Below are 22,207 nucleotides of genomic sequence, written 5' to 3' on the forward strand. Positions count from 1 at the left end.
CCCCTCCTTTTCCTCATCCCCTCAGGTTTTGGGGAGCCGACTCCTGCCATCCCTAGCTCTCCAGTGTCCCCCTCAGAAAGGCCTCCCTGACCCTGGCCTGTGGGAGGACCTCGCCTGGCACCCATCCTGCTCCTTCTCACGGCCAGGCCTGGCGCCTGACACAGACGCTCCTCGTGCACGTTTCTCAAAAGCAGGGTCTCCAGTGGAGTCCATTCCGTAGGTTTGAATTTTCCCCTCGCGTGCAGTGTTCATGCAGAGAAGACAGAGCCTAAACTCAGGCGGGCAGCCTGACTTCAGTCTTTTGGCGGCCCAGCAGGTTACCTCACCTCTACTTTTCTCCTTTCCTTTTGAGTCATGGCCCTGCTGTGTAGTCCAGGACGACCTTGAACTCTTGGGATCCTCTTGCCTCAGCCTCTGAGTGCTGGGATTACAGGCGACACCACGATGCCTGGCTCTGCCTTTGTCACAGTGTATAGTTGTTCTGTTTGTTTGTTGACTGACCTCTTTAGGGGAACAACAGTGCTAGAGCAGAGCGTAGTGGGTCAGGCCCTGAGTGCTTGCTGAGGAGCGACAGTAAGCAAGCAAGTGAGCTCACAAGTGTGGACTGAGCGCGGCGGTGGAGGGGCAGAGCAGCCAGGGCCCAAGCCGGCAGCGCAGAGCAGAGCCGGGGCTCAGAGGTGCCTTCTTGCGTCGCTGAAGGCGCGAGAGCCCTGCTCCGTGAACCCTCACTGGGGCCTGGTTTTGCTCCCTTCTTCCACCCTCCACCCTGCCCCGCCCAGGGCCGCAGGGGTTTTGGGCGGCTCCGGGCAGCGGCCTGGCTTCTACACGAGCATCGCATGCGTCAGCACCTTTGCAGCTTCTGAGAAACAGGAAGCGCCAGGGTGTGCTGCTGGAAGGGGCTGATAAAGGGGCGCCGCCGCGGCTCCCGGTGCGCGGACTCCCAAGCATCACTTGCGGCTTAAGCCGGGATTCGGGAGGGTGATGAATATGAGGAAAATGTGCTTTCAGAAAGGAGGGGGGGGGAAACAGATGAGAGCTTTAAAAACGTTTCTTAGTAAGCAGATCCTACATACAAGAGAAAATATTACCCACGCAGCCTAAAACACAGGAAAACCCCAAGTTTCTAGCGCTCAAAAGAATATTCTCTCCCCACGAGGGAAAGAACTAATCCCTCCCATAGTGTTCACTCTACCCCCCGAGGTAACCATATACTGGTATTTTGGTGTAATCATTTATTTGCTAATCTTGATATTTTATCTTATATATACTCCTGAAATTATATGATTTAATTTTGTCTATTTTCGATCATTTTATAAATGGAACATGTTGGGTGGGTTGCTTTATTTTTGATTTTTCAGACAAGGTCTCGCTATGTAGTTCAGGCTGGCCTTGAACTCACTCTGTAGCCCAGGTTGGCCTCAAACTCATGGAGGTCCTCCTGCCTCAGCCTCCCATGGGCTGGGATTACACCAGTGGTGTGCACCACTCCCAGCCTGTTATGTTTATTCAAGACTTCCTCTTACTTTTTTTCTCGAGTTTTTATTTTTTATTAGTACACGTTTATAGTAATAATTACTACATTCCTTGTGGGGAGTTGGTACAGAGACATAGCACGGTGGAATTCTTTTTTCATGCCTTTCCCTTCTTCCCTCCCCCCTCCACCTCTTGGTCCCCTCCCCATTGGAAGACAGAATTCCTTCCGATTCCTATAAATTGATACACATGTCATTCATTTGTTTACCATAATGAATGAGTAAATCACAAATTGTTTTTCTGTTTTACAGCCGATGGACATTTTGTGGGTCCACCCCACCAAGTTTCAGTTATTTAAAACCATGCTTCAGGGCTTTGAGGTGTAGCTAGCCCCAGAGCATATGGGTTCAATCCCTAGCATCATCAAAGCAGGCTGCCAAAAAGACATTAGGCAAACTAAGGACTCCTCAGTAAGGTGTAACACTTTAGTTCGTAATAGCTGTCAAAGGGCCAGGGATTTAGCTCAGTGGTTCCGCCACCTGCCTGGCAAGCACAAGGACCAGAATTCCATCCCCGATACCAAAAAAAGAAAAAAAAAAAAAACTCCTTAGACAAAAACACACCAGCAGAAGAAACTCAGACCCACTTAGGCATCTTGCCGGGGATTTAGCTCAGCAAGGACCAGAGTTCAATCCCCGGTACCAAAAAAAAAAAAAAAAAAAAAACTCCTTAGACAAAAACACACCAGCAGAAGAAACTCAGACCCACTTAGGCATCTTGCCGGGGATTTAGCTCAGCAAGGACCAGAGTTCAATCCCCGGTACCAAAAAAAAAAAAGAAGAAGAAGTACATAATAGCTATCAGTATCGCTGTACCACACCAATGTAAGAGGGGAAAGTTGGGTACATGGGAACTGTATTATCTTCGTCATTTTTCTGTAAATCTAAAAGTGTTCCAAAGTTAAAAGTTTGTTTAAAATCAATGTTGCTATTAATATAATTGTTTATGTCTCTTGATTCAAGGGCAAGAATTTCTGAGTTGGGCTAGATTGAAATTCTGGGTTGCAGGGTACAGCCACCTTCAATTTTACTAGGAACTGTGTTTCAAAAGTACCCTTTTACTCCGATGATATGTAAGAATTCCTTTGACTTCACATTCTGAGCAAGACTTGTAATGTCTGACTTTGTCATTCCTCCAGCCTTGTGGTAACAATGAAGTGTTATCTCATTGTGGTTTAATTTTGCATTTCCCTAACTACTAACAAGGTTGAACATCTCTTTCTATGTTTCTCGGCCATTTGTGTTTCCTGTTCTGAGAAATGTTTGCTCATGTCATTTACCTTGTTCTAGTTGATTATTTATCTCTTCTTATTGATTAAGAAGACTTTGGTACATATTCCAGAAACTAGTGCACTGTTTTACATACACGACATAAACATTTGTCCTAGCTCGTCGCGTGTTGTCGTTCTGTGGCTGGTACAACTCCAGGAGTGTTGAACGTGTCAGTTTTTTTTCTTGCTGAGCCGAGCCTTGTGTCTGTCTTTTTCCTTCCACACTGGCCCGGAGAGCGCCCACTGCCCCTCAAGATTCGTTCAGACCCTCCTTTCAGCCTGCCTTGTGTCCTTGTGGCCTCTGCAGATGGCATTAATGACTTCTTTGTCCAAAGGTTCTCCACTGGGTTTGGCCGTGGCAAGCACTGACCCGGAGTTGGGGTGAGAAGCGAGGGAACCCAACCTACATGAGCTGGCTGCAAGCCGTTGGCATCCCCTGACTGAAGGTCCAAGCCCCACCGAGCAGTCCTCTGCACAGAGCTCTGTGTCTTGAGCTGCAGGGAGCAGTGCCTCTCCTTGTTACTAGCCCTGGAGGACTTGGCTGTCCATACTCCTTGTTCTTGCTTTCGTAATGGTCCCCTATTCAACAAACGCTCAAGTCACAGCTGTTTTCTGCTGGTTATACCCACCTCAGGGTCCTATTTTCCATCTTTTTTTTAAACTAAATTCTGTAGATTTGTAACTCTACTCTCAGGGTCTCTCAGCCTCAGCACTACTCATAATTTGGATGGGCCAATTCTTGATGGTAGATGGCTGTTTTGCGTATTGTAGACTGTTTCCCAGCGTCCCTGGCCTCTGTCTTTCCTAGCCTCTACCGGTAGCATGTGCTCCCTCCCATCCAGTTGGGAAACCGAAAATTGCCAGATGTTCTCTGGGGAAAGACTCACTCTGTTGAGAACCATTGCTCTGTCTGCTTGTCGATAGCACACTGATAGAATTGTCAGAGTCTGACATCGAGTAAGGGAAGTTTTCCCACATCTTCCTTTGGAGTGCATTGGCTCTTCTCAGACCCTCATCCTTCCATGCCCAAGAATGAATAGGCTGTTTTAGGATCCGCTAGGTTGGTACCATGAAGAGAATCATTGGGGTTTTGATAGGACTTGCATTATATTTTTACATCACTTTCTAAATTACAGTATCATCTTCCTATCTGTGGAAGTTCTCTGTGTATCTTTCAGTAAAGTTTTTAATTCTTTAATATTATAATAAAAGTCATGTTTCTAGCTTTATCATCTTTGAAATTGCATTTTCTATTTATTGATGATGTATAACAATGTAATTGATTTTGTATTTTGATCCAGCAACTTGCTAAACACTCTTATTCCTTATAATCACTTGACTGGCTCTGTGCTTTGTGCATTTCTCTCTCTCTCTCTCTCTCTCTCTCTCTCTCTCCCTCCCTCTCTCCCTCCCTCTCTCCCTCCCTCCTTCCTTCCTTCTTCTTTTGCTCTTCCCTTTCCTTCAATTCTCCTTTCTTCTGTCCTTCTTTCCTTCCTCTCCTCCTCCTCTTCTTCCTCCTCCTCCTTCCTCTTCCTCTTTTGTTGTTAAACAAAAGACTGCTGTATTGCCCTGACTGACCCCCCACTTCCTGGGCTCTAGTGGTGCTCCTGGTTCAGCCTCCTGAGTAGCTAGACTGACAGGCATGTGTCACCATGGCCCTCTCTACATTTTTTTTTTTTTTTAGTTTTGTTTGTTTGCTTGAGGGATTACTTGTTCTTCTGTACTGGAGCTCAACCTGGGCTCCGTGTATATCAGGCAAGCACTCTACCACTGAGCTGCACCAAATTGCATCATCTGAAAACACACACACACAAATTTGTTTCTTCCTTTGCAGTATTCGTAGTGTTCATTTTATTTGTAGTCTTACTGCAAAGACCAGGATCTCTGGACATGGTATTTAACTGAAATGGAATTAGCAAAATCTGTTAGCTTACAGAAAGCTTTGTGCACATGGGAAGAAGAAGCCCCTCCTCGAGATTTCTAGCAGTAGAGGGTCAGATCCCCAATCTGTGATACGAGTGGGGTGGCACGGCCCCCTGTGACAGTGGGGCCTGAGGTAGGAACATCTGGGTCCACAAACCTAAGACTTGAACCTCCAAGTTCTCCCCCACGTCTGTGTGATCAGCAAGAGCAGCTGACCCTCCTTGTCAGGGTACAGTGGCTTCCATTTGCCTAGAAAGAGTAGTGATTTCACTGCTGGGACATTTCTTCTCCTTATAACCCTTCCTCACCAGCCCTCATTTCTCCAGGCTAGCAAGCAGAGTCGGATCTAGGACCAGCCTGTATCCCTGAAGGACTGACTCATCAGGAAACAGAAACCATCCCACTTTTTTTTTTTAATAAAGAACTGACTATGAAGAATCATCGGCCAGGTACTGCAAACTGGACAAGCAAAAAAAAAAAAGGGAAACAACAGGCAACCTGGAGGTGGCAGTTGTGGAAAACAGCTACCACCCCGACTGGAAAACAACGGGAAGATGTTAGAAGGGCTAAAACTTGTAAATCTGAAGCCTGCTCAGATGTTTGTGGAGAGGACACTGCCCGGAGCTCAGAACGGGGGTCCTCTCGAGTTCGATCCCCAGTACCCCCCAAAAAAGAACAGGGGTCCTGCAGGCATGGGGTCTTCAGTGGCCTTGTCCAGGTGCTGGGTTCTCAGAGGGGGCGGGCTGTGTGGAAGTTAGTTCTAGGGAGGGTGGAGAAACTGCAAACCATAAGCAATTGTTGCCAGCAGAGTGAATCACTGCCACCGGGGTTAATGTTAGGATTAGGAGTGGGGGAAGAAAAGGATGGGGATAGGAAACAAAAATACAAAATAGGGAGAAAGCAACCCGTACTTTAGCTAGCACTCCTTCGGGACAGATCGTGACAGGCTTTCAGCTAGCAGAGGAGAGACTAGTTCCCTGAATCCCAGTTCCAGCAGCGTGCAGGAGGCAGATTTGGGGATGAGGCATTCAGTCTTTGTTTTGTTTTTGGTACTGGGGATTGAACTCCAGTCTTGGCACTTGCAAGGCAGGCCAGCAAACCGCTGAGCTAAATCCCCAGCCTGAGGCATTCAGTCTTGAAAGGGAAGTGCAGGGTCCACGGGGGTTCACTAATATGCGCTTTCGGCCGTTCGAGGGGGGAAGTGTTGAGTAGGACGGAATTCACGGGGGTGGTGGTTATTCACTGTCGCTCAGGATTTAACGTTTCCGGAAGAACATCCAGAACTGTTCCTAACAGTTAACCCAAGTGGCCCCTTGGAGCCCACCCTGTTGATGCGGAACAGACCATGAGGTGGAGACACCAGACCCACCTTCCCTGGTGTGGAGGAAAGGAGCAAGTAGCTCCGGGAGATAGCAGTGCTAAAATGCAGTCCTCACACCTGTGTGAGAGCCGCTGTCCCGCTCTGCCCTGGAGCGCACAGGGCAGCTTCCTCTGCTAGCTCGGCAAGAGCTGCCCCGGTGCAGAGCAGCGAGCATCCCTGCACGGGCTGGCTGTAGGGTCCTCTACAAGCTAGAGCAAGAGGAGAGCTCTCGAAGGTGGCCAGTCGGGAGCACGAACCACTGAGGGCGAGGCAGACACTGAGTGCAGTGGGCAGCAAGGCCAAAGAGCCCTCAGGGCATCTTGGCCTTTTGCCTCCAGGGATCTGTGTCGGGGGGATAACCGATTAAATCGATTCTAAAAGCAAGAGAGGCAGATAATTAATTAACGTATTCATGTAATCAGACAGAAGCAAGACCTTGTGGGTGGAAGGCTGACATCAGGCCCTGCGTCCAGTTCCCAGGTCAGAGTCCGTTGATCGAATGGGAGAACTCTACCCCTCGCTGCATACACATGCAATAAACTTGCTCTTTTTTTTTTTTTTTTGGAACCACGAATAGAACTCTGGACCTTGTGCTTGGGAGGCAGGTGGTGGCACCACTGAGCTAAATCCCCGGCCCTGCACTAAACTTTCTTCAGCCCTTTACTGAGAAGACCTAGAGCACACAGAACAACTGTGTGTGCTGGTCAAAGAAAACATCCAGACCTTTCAAGGATTATTAGAGTCTCTGCTTAGAGCAGGACTCGCATAGCACCAGTGATAAGTGGTGCTTTAGCAGGAATCTTTTTTACACCCTGTGATTACTTTCCCAATTATTTATAAATGGAATGAACATTCTTAGAGAATATTGGTTCTCTGACCTGTGAAGTAAGGGTCAAGAGGAACGTCTTCAACTATTCTGCATGACTGAAGTGGTAAATCAAAGACAATATTGTATTCCTGGATGAAGGAAAGGAGTTAGTGGCACCAAAAAGATTTGAACCATGCCCTAGTGGTGTCCTGTTATATTCTCCTTCAATTTACCTTTCTAGACCCTGAAATAACCAGGATGGTTATAGCTCAAACTGTGACAGACTAGCTGTGACAAGCCAGCCCTGTAGCCAAGAACTAAGAAAACTGGTCAATTAACCTGCACTCCCTCTCTCTCTCCCTCCTGTCCTTCCTTTGTTCAGTACTAGGGATTGAACCCAGGGCCTATGTGCTGAGCTACACCCTCAGCCTTTTTATTTTGAGACAATGTCTTATTAAATTGCCCAGGCTGGCCTCATACTTGTGACCCTCCTTCCTCAGACTCCTGACTAGTGGGATTATAGGTGTGCATCACCACCCTTGGCTCAAATAGCTTCTTCCTCTTCTTTTTTTTTTTTTTTTTTTTTTTTTGGTACCGGGGATTGAACTCGGGTCTTTGCACTTGCGAGGCAGGCCACCAAACCGCTGAGCTAAATCCCCGGCCCCATCAAATAGCCTTTTTAATCTGTTGGCAAGAATCAAGACAGTGAAGACTCAAGGGACCAGCATTCTAAGGAAAAGGGGAGCCTAGAAGGGAGTTTGACATTTAGCACCTCTTTTCATGAGGCGCTTACTGATTAGTATGTAGGGCCTAGAGATCTAGAAGCTGAACAGCAGAAAACCTGAAGAGGACAGCTGTGACTGAGTACTGAGAGAATAAAGAGGCGTTTTAGGTGTCTCATGGGCCTAGTGGGACAAAAACTGGCCTGCATGGCTCACCGAGTAGGAGGAGCTCCTCTGAATACAGCCAGGCTGTGGCAGAAACCTCAGACGTTTATGCCCCGAGAGAAAGCTAACTCAGAACACATCAGTCTTTTAAAACAAAACCCGCCTCTCCTCAGTGGTGTGTCAGACTACAGATTACCTGTCGCTACCCTGACTGCTTGCTAGAAGGAAAGTCAATCATTTGGTGAGGGGTGGTGGTGGTAATATTCCATACACGGCATTAACTGTGGGATTCCCTCCTTGTATTTCAGACCCTCCTTTAAGATGTCTCCTTGTGGAAGTACAACCTCTCAGAGTTCTTCTGGTGAGAGTTTGTTAGTAATGAGCCCTTTCCATTTTTAGTTGCATCAGTGTATGTAGCTGATTTAAAAAATGGACAAAAATCCTGAACAGACCTCTCACCAGAGGTACACACATTGCAGGTAAATGTATGCTTAACATTATGTCACTAGGGAATTTCAAATTGGAAAGACAAGACACCATTGTTACCTATTGGAGTTACCCCAATCCAGAGAACACTGCCAACATCTGGGGCTCCTGATGATGTGCAGCAACAAAACCTTATGCATTGTCGGTGGAAAGGCAAAATGACACAGCCATTTTGGTAACAACTGGCATTTTCTCACTTTTACCACACAGTTCAGCAGTAGTGCTCTTTGCTAATTTTCCAAATGAGTAGAAAACATATGTCCATATAAAACCTGCATATGGGTATTTAGACCACCTTCCTTCCTTCCTTCCTTCCTTCCTTCCTTCCTTCCTTCCTTCCTTCCTTCCTTCCTTTCTTCCTTCCTTTCTTTCTTTCTTTCTTTCTTTCTTTCTTTTTGGTACTGGGGATTGAACTCGGGTCCTTGCGCTTGCAAGGCAGGCCACCGAACCACTGAGCTAAATCCCCAGCCTTTATTTATTTTTATTAAAAAAATTTTTTGTTGTGGTACCGGGGATGGAACTTAGGACCTCAGGACCTTGTATTTGAAAAGCAGGCTGAGTTAAATCCCTGGCCTCATAGCAGTTTTATTTATAGCTTTCAAGCTTGGATGGAAACAAGATGTCCTTCAGTAGATGAAATGGATAAAACTATAGTATATCTGAATGGTGGAATACTATTCAGTGTTAAAAAGAAATGCACTGGGGCTGGGGATTTAGCTCAGTGGCTCCACTGCCTGCCTTGCAAGCGCAAGGTCCTGAGTTCAATCCCCGGCACCAAGAATAAATAAGTAAATAAATGAATGAAAAGAAATGCACTATCAATTCATGGAGAACCCTAAATGCATATTAATAAATAAAAGAGGTTGATCTGAAAAGGCTACATAGTTTATTATTTCAACTATATGTTATTCTGGAGAAGGTAAAAAGTATGGGAAACTGGGCATGGTGGTGTATACCTGTAATTCTGGCATGTGAGAGGTTGAGGCAAAACAGTCACTGTGAGTTCAAGGCCAGCCTGAGCTCTATAGTGAGTTTGAGGTCAGCCTGAATTACATAGCAGAAAAACTCGTAAGAGTGAGAGGGAAAGGACAGGTATCCTGAAACACAGGGGATAGTGCAGGCAAAGGGGTGTAGTGTTGAATCTCATGGGATGTTCTGGGAGGAATAAGAGCTTGTATTTCCTACTTAGCCCACAGTCAATGTTTTCCACCTAGAACATTTCTTCATAAGCTGTCTCTCAGTGCAATGCTTTTCCACCAACATATATATTGGAAAATATGTTTATGTCCCTAAACATTATAAACTTTTGTGTCTTTTTTTTTGATACAGGGTCTTGATATGTAATTCATGCTGGTCTTGAATTCACTGTTGTACATTGCACAGGCCTTAAATTCATGGTGACCCTTCTGCCTCTGCCTCCCAATGCTAGGATTACAGGTGTGCACCATCATACCCAGCTACAAAATTTTAGACAAGGTAATGAGGGGCTCAGTGGAGAAAGTCTACTGTGGTTTGCGTGTGACGTGTCCCCCCCATTTCACACCCAAACTACACTGGCCTGCATTTTAGAGGCTTGGTCCCCAGCATGTGGTCTTCTTAGAAAGTGATGGAAACCTGAAGAATTGGCCTAGGGGAGGAAGCTAAGTCCCTAAGGGTGTGCCCATAAAGGGGATTGTGGGGCCCTACCTCTTCTTTGCTCTTTGCTCCCCAGAAGCCTTGAGAGCAGCTTGCTCCACAAAGTGCTCCCACCATGATGTGCTGCCTAGCTACAAGCCCAAGCAACAGGGCCAACCAGCCACAAACTGAAACCTCCAAAATGTGAGCCACAATGGGCCTCTCCTCCTTTTTAAAATTGATTATCTCAGGTATTTCGTTATAGTACCAGAAACAGACTAACACAAAGTCTCTCCAGTTACAACTCATGTCACTTCAGAGTTCACAGAAAACAACTGCAGAGGATTTGAAAGTCAGCTAAGGGGACAGACAAAGCAGAATCACATTAATTGGCAAGTGACCAAGACCAAGAATTATTATTTTAAACTTTACATTCATGTTATACCACAATTAGATACACAAATACAACATTTAAAAATATTTTATCTCTTAAAGTGTTAGTTTGCTGTTTATGCACAAGCATTTTACTATGTTTTAAGTTTTAAGAAATTGAGGACTTGGGATAGAGATGCAGAATACCAAAAAATGTCCCATTTCAGTCAATGTGAATGGGTTCCCTGAATAATTTTTTCATGCAAACAGTGTTAGGTGGAAAGGGGTAGAGGTAGACTTTGCATGACCAGTGCAGGAGCTTGGACTTCAGATGGTAGCGAGTTAGGGGTTTTGTGCCCAGCAGTAGGCACTGACTCCAGTGTGCAGAGAGCCTGAAGTAGGAGCCGACAACTGACACGGGTAGGTGACCGGAAGGCCATGGGGATGGAGGTGAGGGGACCAGAGAGGCAATTCAGACGCTGAATGGTGGATGGGAAGATGCCAAGGGCGAAAGTCAGGAAGTCAACTAGAAAAGTAATGCGTAAGTGGCCATGGCACAGTAGCCAGAGCCAGAGACCTCAAAGGAGAAAGAAGAAGGATTCAGAGGAGCAGCAGCAACAGGTTTTGTGGCACAGGGCTGACAGGAAGTGACTGGTTTTAGATGCATCATTGTCTGGGGAGGTTCTTCTGGGGCTCTTCCCTAACCAACCTGATAGTCCACGTGGCCCCTCCCACCGGGCTTGGACATTGGGGTTGCCATGTGAAAATTGATTCTTGCTGGAACAAGCTTTTTAGAGGAAAAACAAAATTGACCGGAGAATTCCTTCTAACCTACTCTTCCCTAATTTGTCGCCAGGCCTCGCCAAGGGGTACAGTTCTCTCTGGCGAGGGGCAGTCAGGAAGGATGCTTTTGTTATAGGGGGAAGAGAGCCACCTGGAGAATTGTAGATTCTGCCTTTACAAACCTCACCGTGCATAAGAAGTTCCATTTCCGTTACTTAAAAACAACCCACATTGCCTCTCTGGATCCTGGTAAATTGGTGAGGGTTTAGATATAATATTCTAGCCTTAAATTCATGTTAACCATATTAGATCCTGGTAAAGAAGTGGGAAGTCAGTTTTGCTTTTTTTGAGGGGGTGGTATTAGTCTGCAATAATAGGGATTTTTCGGTGGAGGATTTAGCTCAGTGGGGCCGCTGTTTGCTTTGTAAGCATAAGGTCCTGAGTTCAATCCCTGGTACCAAAAAAAAGGGGGGGCGGATTTTTGTCTGCTTTACTCATTGATAGAGTCTACATTCTAGAACAGTCCTGAAATATGTTGGAGCTTCATACTTGAATCATTTGAGAGTCAGTCTTTTAGCAAGTTGAGTTTCCTGTTTCCTGTCTGTTTCTAGAGCCTGGTGCTGTGCAAATCCATCTCCTGCCTCACTGGCTCAGCTCGTGATTCTTGGTGTGGCCATGAGTTGGTGGCCTGGGCCACAGTAGGTGGCAGGGTTCTGAGCGCTGGACCTGCTATAGAAGGCAAACACACTTTCTTCCGCAGAAGGACTTGCACCACGCACCGGGGAATCTGTGCCTGGCTGCTCAGCCCCTCTGCGGTGCCCAGAAGTAGTAGGAGTGATTGCTGCACGCATGCCCTGAGCCTGGCCCTGATGCTGCTTGTGCATCTGTGCCCTGGATGATTGCATTGGTCTCTAAGGATTCCCAGTGCAGACCCCGTCCGTATCCCACACCCAGCACAGGGCCCATCATCAGTAAGTATTTGTTGGATGAGGACTGAAGAAATCCGGGGCTGAATATTGTCACTAGGTTGATGTCAGTTTTAAAATATTCTCTGGATCCTTGATAGATTGTCTCAAGCAGAGAAAGATCCATTTATGCTACCGATAGTCTTAAACCCTCAGACACGAGTGTCGTTCTGCCTGGTGTTGCTTTGGGAATACGGTATGGGGGCTTAGCCTTTGGGACAGAGCTACCCAGCCACCCCCTCTCACTCTGTGTTACGTGGTGCCACCCCCCAGGTCACAGTTCTCTGGACCACCGAAACCAGCATCTCTGGTTTCCCGTCTGAGCTGGCTGTGCGAATGTTTGCCAGATTCTTTTCATAGGTTTGGAAGAAACCTAGTTGTGGGTTCCAGCACTGCCTTGCTCCCAGGGAAAGCCTTTAAAACTCAATTCTTAAGGCATTCTAAGAGGTTCATTCATTCGTTCATTCCCTGCTGCTTCCCTGCCCCATCCTAGGGTCTGGGTGGACTGCTGTGGAGAGGAAACCGGGCTCAGTCCTGCCGGCTCCCTCCCCACCCATTCTACTGGATTTCTTCCACCCTTGCTATGCCTGGCGACCCTGAGACTTCTGCATTGAATACTCACGACCAGGCCACATGCCCCCAGACCCTCCCTCCAAACACAGTGTGCTTGCATGGACTGCAAACTTCAAGTATTAAGACAGAGGCCAGCAGGCGGCCGGCGACTTTGCCCTGTGGCAATGCTCCTGCTTTGCAACCGGCAAGGTTCTGAGTTCAATCCAGAAAACAAGCAGACAAAAAAGGACAGAGGTCAGCAGCAAATTAACCGCAGTTGTCCAGTTTTGCTTTACTGGAACATTGCTCTGCATAAAATAAATATTAATTTACCCAATTCTTAATCATGTGATAAGTACTATTAAGTTAACAGATATTTTTACAGAACAGTAAGCTAAATTTGCCTGGAGTGAAATGCAGCAAAATACTTCAGTGATCTGACATCTGAAATACATCTCAGCTATTTTATGTTTCCTGGGGTAAGGCAAAAGTGTGCTTGAAATATTTACTTTGTCCCCAAAGTTTAATGACACTGAAAATTAAGGCCCTACCCTTGGTTGGCTCTTGTTCTTATGTCCTTTTGCTTGTCCAAAATCTTTGGCTATTTCAAGCACAAGAATGCAAGTACCATATGATGATATCCCTCATATGTGGATTCTAAAGAAGTTGATCTCATAGAAGTTGAAACTAGAATGAGGGAATCATAGGAAAATATTGATCAACCGGTGCTAAGCTGCAGTTAGCATAGTTTTTGTTTTTTTGGGGTTTTTTTTTTTGGTACCAGAGATTGAACTCAGGACCGTGGGCTTGTGAGGCAAGTACAGTGCCACTGAGCTAAATCCCCGGCCCTCGAAGCTGCAGTTAGATTGGAGTAAGAAATTCTGGCATGCTGTCGCACTGTAGGGGGACTTTGGCTAGTGATTGTGTTCTGTGTATCTCAGAAAGCTGGAAGAAAGGATTTTGCCTGTTTTTGCCATAAAAACATGATAAATGTTGGAGGCCGTAGATATATTTAACCTGATTACACGATGTATACATATATTAAAGTGTTGCTCGGTATACCATTAATATGTATAATTTTCCTATTTTTATGTATCTGTGGAAAATAAGTTTGATTTTAAAAACCCCACAATCAGCCAATTCAGTCTCAGCCTTCCATTGTCCATTCAGTATTTACGACAGCAAGGAACTCTTGAAGGTAATCCAAGAACTGCTTTACTCTCCGTCGCTCTTCCCCACATTTTTGCTGTGAAAAGAAGAGATAAAAAGTGTCACCGGAGCGATCAGTTTCTGTAGAAATAGGTACAGTCAGACAAACATGGTTCCTGTGGAATGTTTGTAACTTACTTTTTGGAGGTCAATGTGTTTTTTAATTAAAGACAAATTTTGGAATAGTTCTTCTAAAGCATCCCCTTGAGTGGTTTGATTCTTCAGTGTGTTTATTCCCTGGAAGATTTCTTCAACGCATAGTTGGTGCTGAATGAGGACGATTTAAAAAATAGAAATAATCTAAACAAGGCATTAAAAACTTGGTCCCAAAACAAAACTTGGTCCATTAACCATCACACAATGCATACATATCTCAAAACATCATATTGTACACTGCAAATGTATACAATTTTAATTTGTCAGTTAAAATTTTGGTCTAAAACATTAGGCTTTATTTTGTGGTGTTTTTCTTTCCCCACAGAGTTTTTGCATGTTACTTTTCCAAGTGGTAAACCACCTCGTATGGAGATGACGTTTTTAACAGACAGGTGCAGTTTATATAATTACTAAGGAGACATATAAAAGATACTACAAAAACCTCTTAACTAAGACTGATAATGCAATTACATTATTAACTGAACTCAGATCAGTGCTTTCCTTCACAGTTCACATTGGTAATGATATTCTATTTAGAGTTACGAAATAAGGTATTTTACGTTTGCTAGTGACCGTGATATATTTCAAATGTATATGATCCCGTTATACAGTCATAATCATTGAGCTATGTGGGCATTAGTATTTTTTTACTTTGGGGGCATACCGGGGATCAAACTCAGGACCTTGCACCTGCGAGGCAGGCACCGTGCGGCTGAGCTAAAACCCTGGTCTTATGTGGACCTTATTGAGAGGGCAGTTGTATATTTTAATGTCTGCTGATCATGACCGTGAAAACATAACCCTAGGTTACTAATGTTCTTAAAAGACGTTACGTGGAGGAAGCCCACAGACAGCCCCACAGGATTCTAGTGGGCACCTGTCACTCTGCATAGAATTCTCCCCTGACAGGAGGTCTTTGGGTTGGAGAAATGACACTATCACCAACAGGCCTTGTTCGCTTATACAATGGCTTTTCCTAGCTAGAAAGTCATTGCTAGTATTTATACATGCACATCCACTCCATATAAAAATGAAATAGAGAAAATTCAGTAGTTGCAATGAAAACTAAGGACTTAACAGCTTAAAATATGAAATTTACTATATTCATATCATTTTACTGAATCATGATTTAACTTACGTTTTTATGTGCAGGAACTGAAATCCTCAGTGTCTGAAAAGGAAAAGATAAAAAATCATTTTTAAAGCACTCTTTTTATTTTTGGTACCGGGGATCAAACCTGGGTCCTAGTGCTTGCGAGGCAGGCGCCAGAACCACTGAGCTAAATCCCTTGCCCTTTAAAGCACTCTTAACATTCACAACACTTAATAGAATGCTTGCGATTGATGTAGTTTTTATCTATATGCTGCTGACATGCGCATAATTTCATTACTTGTGACAGATATTTACACACAGTAAATGCCTGCACAAATGATTGTTTTGCACTTCAAAGAACTGTGGAAATAAAAACAGTTACCTCATTGCCTATCAGCAGAGTTCGATGAGTAGAAAGCAGAGTCAAGGTCTCTTTGACAAGCGTCCTCATAGAAGTTCCCATGGTGGCGGGACGAACATACACCGCCCCCAGAACTAGCAGCCCCAAAAGCAGAAGCATTCTCATGGCTCCAAAAGCTCAGCGTTCACCTTCAGCAAAGAAAGTGCGTGGCGCAAGATTGCATCCCCAACCAATTTATTCTTGCTTTGAGGAAATGAATAATTTCTAACAATCAGATAGAGAATATCTAATATTGGCAAAGAGTGAAACTAAATGTTTCCAATGCCTTGTATCTTTGAAATATACGTACATGTATGTACGTGTGTGTGTGTGTGTGTGTGTGTGTGTGTGTGTGTGTGAGAGAGAGAGAGAGAGAGAGAGAGAGAGTGAGAGAGAGAGAGAGAGCGAGGTACTGGGGATCAAATCCAGGGTCTTTGCACTGTGTTACATTACCAGCCCTTTTGAGAGGAGGTCTCAGGAAGTTGCCTAGGCTGGGTTTAAACTTGTAATTGTCTAGCCTCAGATGCTCAGAGTGAATTTTTATCTCTTCATCATAAAAATCACGAATTTTCCCCCTTTAAAAAAACTTTGTTTCTTAAAATCCCTACTTTCCTCCCCTTTAAAAACTTTCTATGACAAAAGAAAATGTTTGAGTTGATAACATCTTTGCCCTATAAAAGACTGAATTTCTTTTTAAAAGAGGTGTATTAAAAGAAATGTAATATTAAATCATTAAACAGGATTTTATGCTAAATACATAAACACGGGAGATTCTTTTCAGGTCAGCTAAATTCTACCATGATAGTAGCTCAACAGATCTGTCACAAAAGGAATTGAAAATACTAATGGGAAGATACTAATTAAAGTAGAGACCTGGGCAGAAGGGGCAAACGGTGTTCAGTAGGGTCTTTTCTCTTCTTTTCCTTGTCTTACCCTCTCCTCTCCTCTCCTTCTGATGCAAGGTCTAGATTCCAAGTTGTCCTTGACTCACCAGGTAGTGCAGGCTGACCTTAAACCTGCTGCTGTGACCCTCACCCCTCCAGTAGCTGGGATTACAGGTAGGCACTACAACACCCGGCTTCAACAGTGGCTCTGTTAGGGTCCTTTTTGTTCCCGGGACCAAGCACTGCACCCAAAGTGGAGACAAGCCAAGAATTCTCAGGCTCCTGTAACCAAAAGCCTGGGATGGAGGTGCCTTCATGTCCCGCTCGCTTGGCGGCTGCTCTCCCCTGACTCCATCCTCAAACAGCTTCCCACTGTGACCCCTAGGACGCCGGATTTCTGGGTCTACCCGTATGGAGTCACGAACAGCGGGACAAAGACAGTTTTGCTCTGTTGATTATTCATTGAAACAGTCTCTTTGTAACAAGTGCCCCGCATTTACCCCGTGGCTTCCCCCGAGCCTGAGTTGGAGGTCGACTTGATCTCACGCAAAGTCACAACTGAGGACATTGGGGTCCTAGGAAGTAGTAGGAAGGACACACGCTGGGGCGGCAACCCAGAAATGTCTGTCAAAGGCGCGGGACTCACGCGGCCTTCAACGTTTGTCTCTGCACCGTGGGTGGGCTCAGCGCGAGTGTGTGTGAGCAGAGCAGGCAGCCTTTGGAACTCTATTGGGAATAGTTTGGTGTTTAAATCCCTCCCGCCTTTTTTCCCCCCTTTGGTGCTGGGGATCGAACTCAGGACTCAGGCAGGACCTTGCGCTTGCGAGGCAGGCGTCAGAACCACTGAGCTAAGTCACTGGCCCCGGCGTGATTAAATTCTATCACAGGGCTGCACGGCTCGGACGGGGGCGGACTGAGATACAATGTGCAAGCCTTAGCTAAGCAAGGGGAAAGCACCGACCCCTCTGTATTTCGGGGGGAGTAACGCGAACCGGCTATCAGGGTGAGCTAAAGCGGCCAGGGGAAGTGGTCCTGAAAATGAGGGTGGCCGCGTGACCCGTCCAGAGGTGGCAGGACCTGCTCAGCTCCGGCCGCATGTTGCCGTGTTCACGCAGTTTTTCCAGGAAGCCTGAACTTCTGATGACTGCGTACGATCTGCTGAGTTTTAAATGTCGCCAGCTGGACACAGGGTATTTCGCAGCCTCTGGTTTACAGAATAATGGTGGGGTTCCTATTGGAGGGCTAATTCCAAGATATAATTCCTCTTCAGAATCAAATTTCTTTACATTTTGGGCCCGAGGATTTAGCTCAGCGGCACTGTGCCTGCCTCACAAGTGCAGGGTCCTGAGCTCCATCCCGGGTACCAAAAAAAAAAAAAAAAAAAGTATTCGAATTCACATAACAAAATTTACCCCTGTAACCAGTTCAAGTGTGCAGTTCATGAGTGTTAAGCACATTTATAATATTGTATGACAGATCTCCAAACTCTTTTCATCTTGGAAAACCACAATTCTATGTCCATTACAATAAATGCCAATCCCCCTTGCCCTAGCACCTGCAAACACTCTTCTACTCAGTGTGTACACGTTTGATTCCTCCGAGGACTCATAACCGTGCGGTATTTGTCTTTCTGTTGCCAGCTTGTTCAGTGATGATGTCATAATGTCAGTCTTCAAGGCCGATCTATGTTGTAGCATGCCTGAAAATCTCCTTTTTAAAATAATACTATAATATTCTAAAGAATATAATATTCTATTGTATGTATAAACCTTTAAAAAGTTCAGGTGTCTGTTGATGGATACTTTAGCTTGCTTCCAACTTTCAGATGAGTAATGTTACCTATGAACCTGGGTGTATGGCGTTGTATTTTTTTTTTTTTCCTTTTTCCATTTATGTGTCTTAAGTTGAGGTCTCACAGTGTTGCCCAGGCTGGCCTTGAACTCTGGAGCTCACGTGACCTCCTTGCCTCAGCCTTCCAAATAGCTAGGACTATAGGTGTATACCGCCATGCCTGGTTAAAATTGTATTTTGTATAAATCTCTTCTGTCATTAACTTTTCCTCTATGATCTCCCCAACTGGACTGCAAACTTTCTCAGATTAGGGATTATAAACAAATGTATTTGAAGCAGAATTTTAATAAAAAATTCTGAACACAAGCTAATAATTTTAAGCTCTTTTGCAGAAAACTTTAAATAATTTAAGTAGATAGTCCTGCCTCTAGAAGGTGGAGCACAGTCCCCTTTACTAAGCGTGGGATGCACATAGTGACTTTGTTTTTTAAAAAATCGGTATGGAAAGGAGAGAGTGAGAGAAGGAGCTTTGCAGAGCAGGCACCTGATAAACATGGCCTCAGCTAGGCAACAGGGTCAGCAGTGACAACGACGAGTTGTATAAATAGCAGGTACCTTTCGACCTGATGTGATAAGAGTGGCATTTTATCTTTGTGGTCTTCCTTTCCCAAACCTGTAAGCCTCTGTCTAACCAAGAGAAAGTACTGCACATACCCAAATGCAGGGACAAAATGCCCCATCAGCGCTCCTCAAAACTGTCACAATCATCCTGAAAAAGATACCTACAAATTGTCACCGCCCAGAAGCACACAAGGGACACAATGGCTAAATACAATGTGCTACCTTCGATGATACCTCGGAACATAAAAATGATAATAGGTAAAACTAAGGAGTTCTGAAGGGGGAAAAAAAAGCAAATGTGGAGTCTGGTACTGTTCTGATGTCAGTTTCTTAGCAGTGACAGGTGTACCATAGCAATGTTAAGTCAGGGAAACCTGTGGGAGGTGCAGCGGATCTCTGTGTAATATTCTGTAACCTTTCTGTAAATCTAAAACTACTTGAAAAGTTTATTTTAAAATAACCGTGTGGCCAAGGGATGTAGCTTGGTTAAGGCTTTAAATTCAATCCCAAGCACTACAAAACAAAACACTGCAAGATGAGAAAAGATAATGACTCTTTTTTGCAGGATATTGGGGATCAAACTTGGGTCTTTGTGCTTGCAAGGCAGGTGGTGGAACCACTGAGCTAAATCCCCAGTTCCTGACTCTTTTTATTATTATTAAAAAGACTTCCTATCCCACAAACACCATGCGCTTGGGACCATTTTACTTCTCTACTAGACTGTGAGCACTCTGAGAATACAGCTGTTATTTAATTGATCTCTTTATCCTCAGGGACTAGTTACCGCAGGCACTCAATGAAGGTTGTTGAGTAAATAACTAAACGAATAAGCACACCCTTGGTTGTATTAGCTGAACAAATTAGTGTGCAGGACTCCTGGAAAAAACACAGCAAATGGAAACAAAGCTTTGAGGGGAATGGGATAAAAATAAAAACAAACAACTCAGAGCAAAGCTCCAGGACTCAGCTATAGAGACCAAGGAGATGAGATTTACCAGAACATTAAAAAAAAAAAAATCTGCCTTACTTTATGGGAATAGAAAGACATTCGCAGCTGGGTGAAGTGATACATGCCTCTAACCCTAGCACTTCGAAAGCGGAGGCAGCCATATCGCTGCAAGTTCGAAGCCAGACTGGGCCACAAAGTAAGTTGAAGGCCAGCCTGAAGTGCACAGTGAGACCCTGTCTCCACCCCTCTGCAAACAATACTATGAATTTTAAAGAATTATTGGTTATTATAATTTAGAAAAACAACTTGGTCACGTTATGTTTATTTTATTTATTTTATTTTTTGTTTTTTTGAGATAGGGTCTTGCTATAATTCAGGCTGGCTTCAAACTCATGGTAATCCTCCTGCCTCAGCCTCCTGAGGGCTGGGATTATAGGCACACACGACCATGAGTGGCTACATTATGTTTATAATACTATAGTAATAATATATTGAAATACTATATGTTTTCTGATATTCAAATGTATATATTACATGGAATATAGTATACATATAACAGATAGTACATTTAAAAAATAGTGCTGTTTGAAAAGGTAGGTGAGTATTAGTGGGTTACAAACTGGTAACATTTTTAAAAACTGATAACTATCCTTTTCATAAGTCAAACGAAGAGCACGGTCCCGCAAAGATTTCATGGTGACTAAATATAAACTGATAGCATCTCTTTCTTCTTGGTTCTATTTTAACTAACATCCTTTCAATCCCCAAGCATATCTTTAATATGATTTTTATTGAACAAATGACGTTATAGGAAAATAAACCCTGGATTCCCCCCGTCATAGAAACTACCAGCTTTTTGATTGCTTCTCTGATCTTTACTAAAGTATGGACAGTTTCACAGAGTTGTTATTAATGAATATGGCAATGTTCATTTTCTTGCTTACTAATATTTCTATAGTTTTCCTACTTACTATTTTGTTGTTGTTGTTTGCTTTGTTTTTGGTACTGAGGATTGAACTCAGGTCCTTGAGTTTGTGAGGCAGGTGGCAGAACCACTGAGCTAAATCCCCAGCTCCCTACTTACTATTTTAATGGTTTCCTGCTAGCAATAAAACTGATGTGTCAGTTTACTTCACCATCTCCCAACCCGTAGGTATTAGGGTTATCTCTAGCGTTCCACAAATTTAAATAACACCATTAGAAACTTCTTTGTAGAATTAAAAAAATATATTTTCTTATGCTAAGAAACTTGTATGACCATTTTTATAGCTTTGTTATATTTTATCAGATTACCTTCTGAAAGTAGTCAATACACAAAGAAGAAAATTTCTCATATTTTTAGTGTTCTACAACTTGTAAAGCACTTTCACAAAAATAGCTTTGTTTGATTCTGATACAGGAACTTTACCTGAAGGTCTGTAAGCACCTAGTAGTTTTGCTAATGTAAAGAATGAAGGATTCCAGATAAAAGGACTAACATAATGCAGCGGCAGTAACCAGAGCTTGGCCTCTGTGTCGTTAAAACTAAATGCTGGTTACAAACACACAAAATTTACTTAGCTTATTCTGCCCCTTATCCCAAGACAACAGGGAACAAAATAACTATGAAAATGTGGGTGAAAATGTGTGGGTGGTGCTCAGAGTAGGCACATTTGACAGTGTTCGTAAGGTTCAGGTAAGTGCTAAAAATATTAACTTTGGACTCAATATCAGCATGTGAAAAATTTAAGAGTAGTCACTAAAATAATAGAAATAAAATATCTATCTTCCAAACCAGTAGAGTAAAACAAGGGAATAAAGAAGCTTGACTAGGGCTGGGTATTTAGCTCAGTGGTTCTGCCGCCTGCCTCACAAGTGTAAGGACCTGAGTTCAAACCCCAGTACCAAAACAAACAAACAAACAAAAAACAAGAAGCTTGACTGATCCAGAAAGCAAGTAAGAAGAAAAAGAAGCAAAGGAAAAGCATAAAATAAGATATGAGAAATAAGTCCAAATTTACCAATAATCACAGTAACTGAAAACAGATCAAACTCATCTATTCAAATTAAACTCATCTATTAAAAGGCAAATACTGTTAAATTGTATTAAAATCATTCACCAGCTATTTTCAAGAGATTCACTTAATGCAAAAGGATGTAGAAAGTTTGAAAATCAAGGGATAGAAAGATATACTGGAGAAACAGTCAAAAGAAAACTAATGCACCATCGGGCATGGTGGCACACGCCTGTAATCGCAGCACTTGGGAGGGTGAGGCAGGAGGATTGCTGAGAGTTAGAGACCACCCTGGGCTACATAGTGAGTTCCAGGTCAGTCTCAACTACATACTGAGACCCTGCCTCAAAAAAAACAAAGTAAAAACAAAAACAAAAAAGAAAACTAATGCACCAATGTCAACAGAAAAAAAAAGAGACAGAATTTGTCAGAAAGTATTATAAGGATAAAGTTCACTAGGAGATATAAAATAATATCACATGGTAGTTTTATTTTTAATTACATTAATTTCCTTTTTTTTTTTTTTTTTTTTTTTTTTGGGTTTGAGTAGGACCTTT

At 43.8% G+C, this 22,207-nt stretch overlaps 2 protein-coding genes across 4 annotated transcripts in view; one reads left to right on the forward strand and one right to left on the reverse strand.

Annotated features, from left to right (window-relative positions):
* The window catches only part of Rad50 (RAD50 double strand break repair protein), a 219,766-nt gene that overhangs the window by 103,126 nt on the left and 94,433 nt on the right, over nt 1-22,207 (forward strand). The window lies entirely within an intron of this gene.
* On the reverse strand, nt 10,402-17,928 carry Il5 (interleukin 5). Of its 2 annotated transcripts, XM_010639764.2 has the most exons (5): nt 17,851-17,928; nt 15,394-15,560; nt 15,057-15,089; nt 13,901-14,029; nt 10,402-13,799 (listed from the first exon to the last, which is right to left on the reverse strand). In XM_010639764.2, the coding sequence occupies exons 2-5, from the start codon at nt 15,535-15,537 to the stop codon at nt 13,701-13,703; spliced, it is 405 nt and encodes a 134-aa protein (XP_010638066.1). In that variant the 5' UTR covers nt 15,538-15,560; nt 17,851-17,928; the 3' UTR covers nt 10,402-13,700. The 2 variants fall into 2 exon arrangements, with proteins under 2 accessions (XP_010638066.1, XP_033617450.1); XM_033761559.1 differs by lacking the exon at nt 17,851-17,928 and having other exon boundaries at nt 15,394-15,596.

Source organism: Fukomys damarensis, unplaced genomic scaffold (assembly GCF_012274545.1).
Source record: "Fukomys damarensis isolate Sample0158 unplaced genomic scaffold, DMR_v1.0_HiC HiC_scaffold_9, whole genome shotgun sequence".
Taxonomy (NCBI): domain Eukaryota; kingdom Metazoa; phylum Chordata; class Mammalia; order Rodentia; family Bathyergidae; genus Fukomys; species Fukomys damarensis.

Coding starts and splice junctions, on each gene's coding strand:
- Il5 (XM_010639764.2), bottom strand. CDS start 15,537: ATGAGAATGCTTCTGCTTTTGGGGCTGCTAGTTCTGGGGGCGGTGTAT. Junction 15,090..15,393: donor CTCTGCTGATAGGCAATGAG/GTAACTGTTTTT, acceptor TTTCCTTTTCAG/ACACTGAGGATTTCAGTTCC. Junction 13,800..13,900: donor AACACATTGACCTCCAAAAA/GTAAGTTACAAA, acceptor TTCTTTTCACAG/CAAAAATGTGGGGAAGAGCG.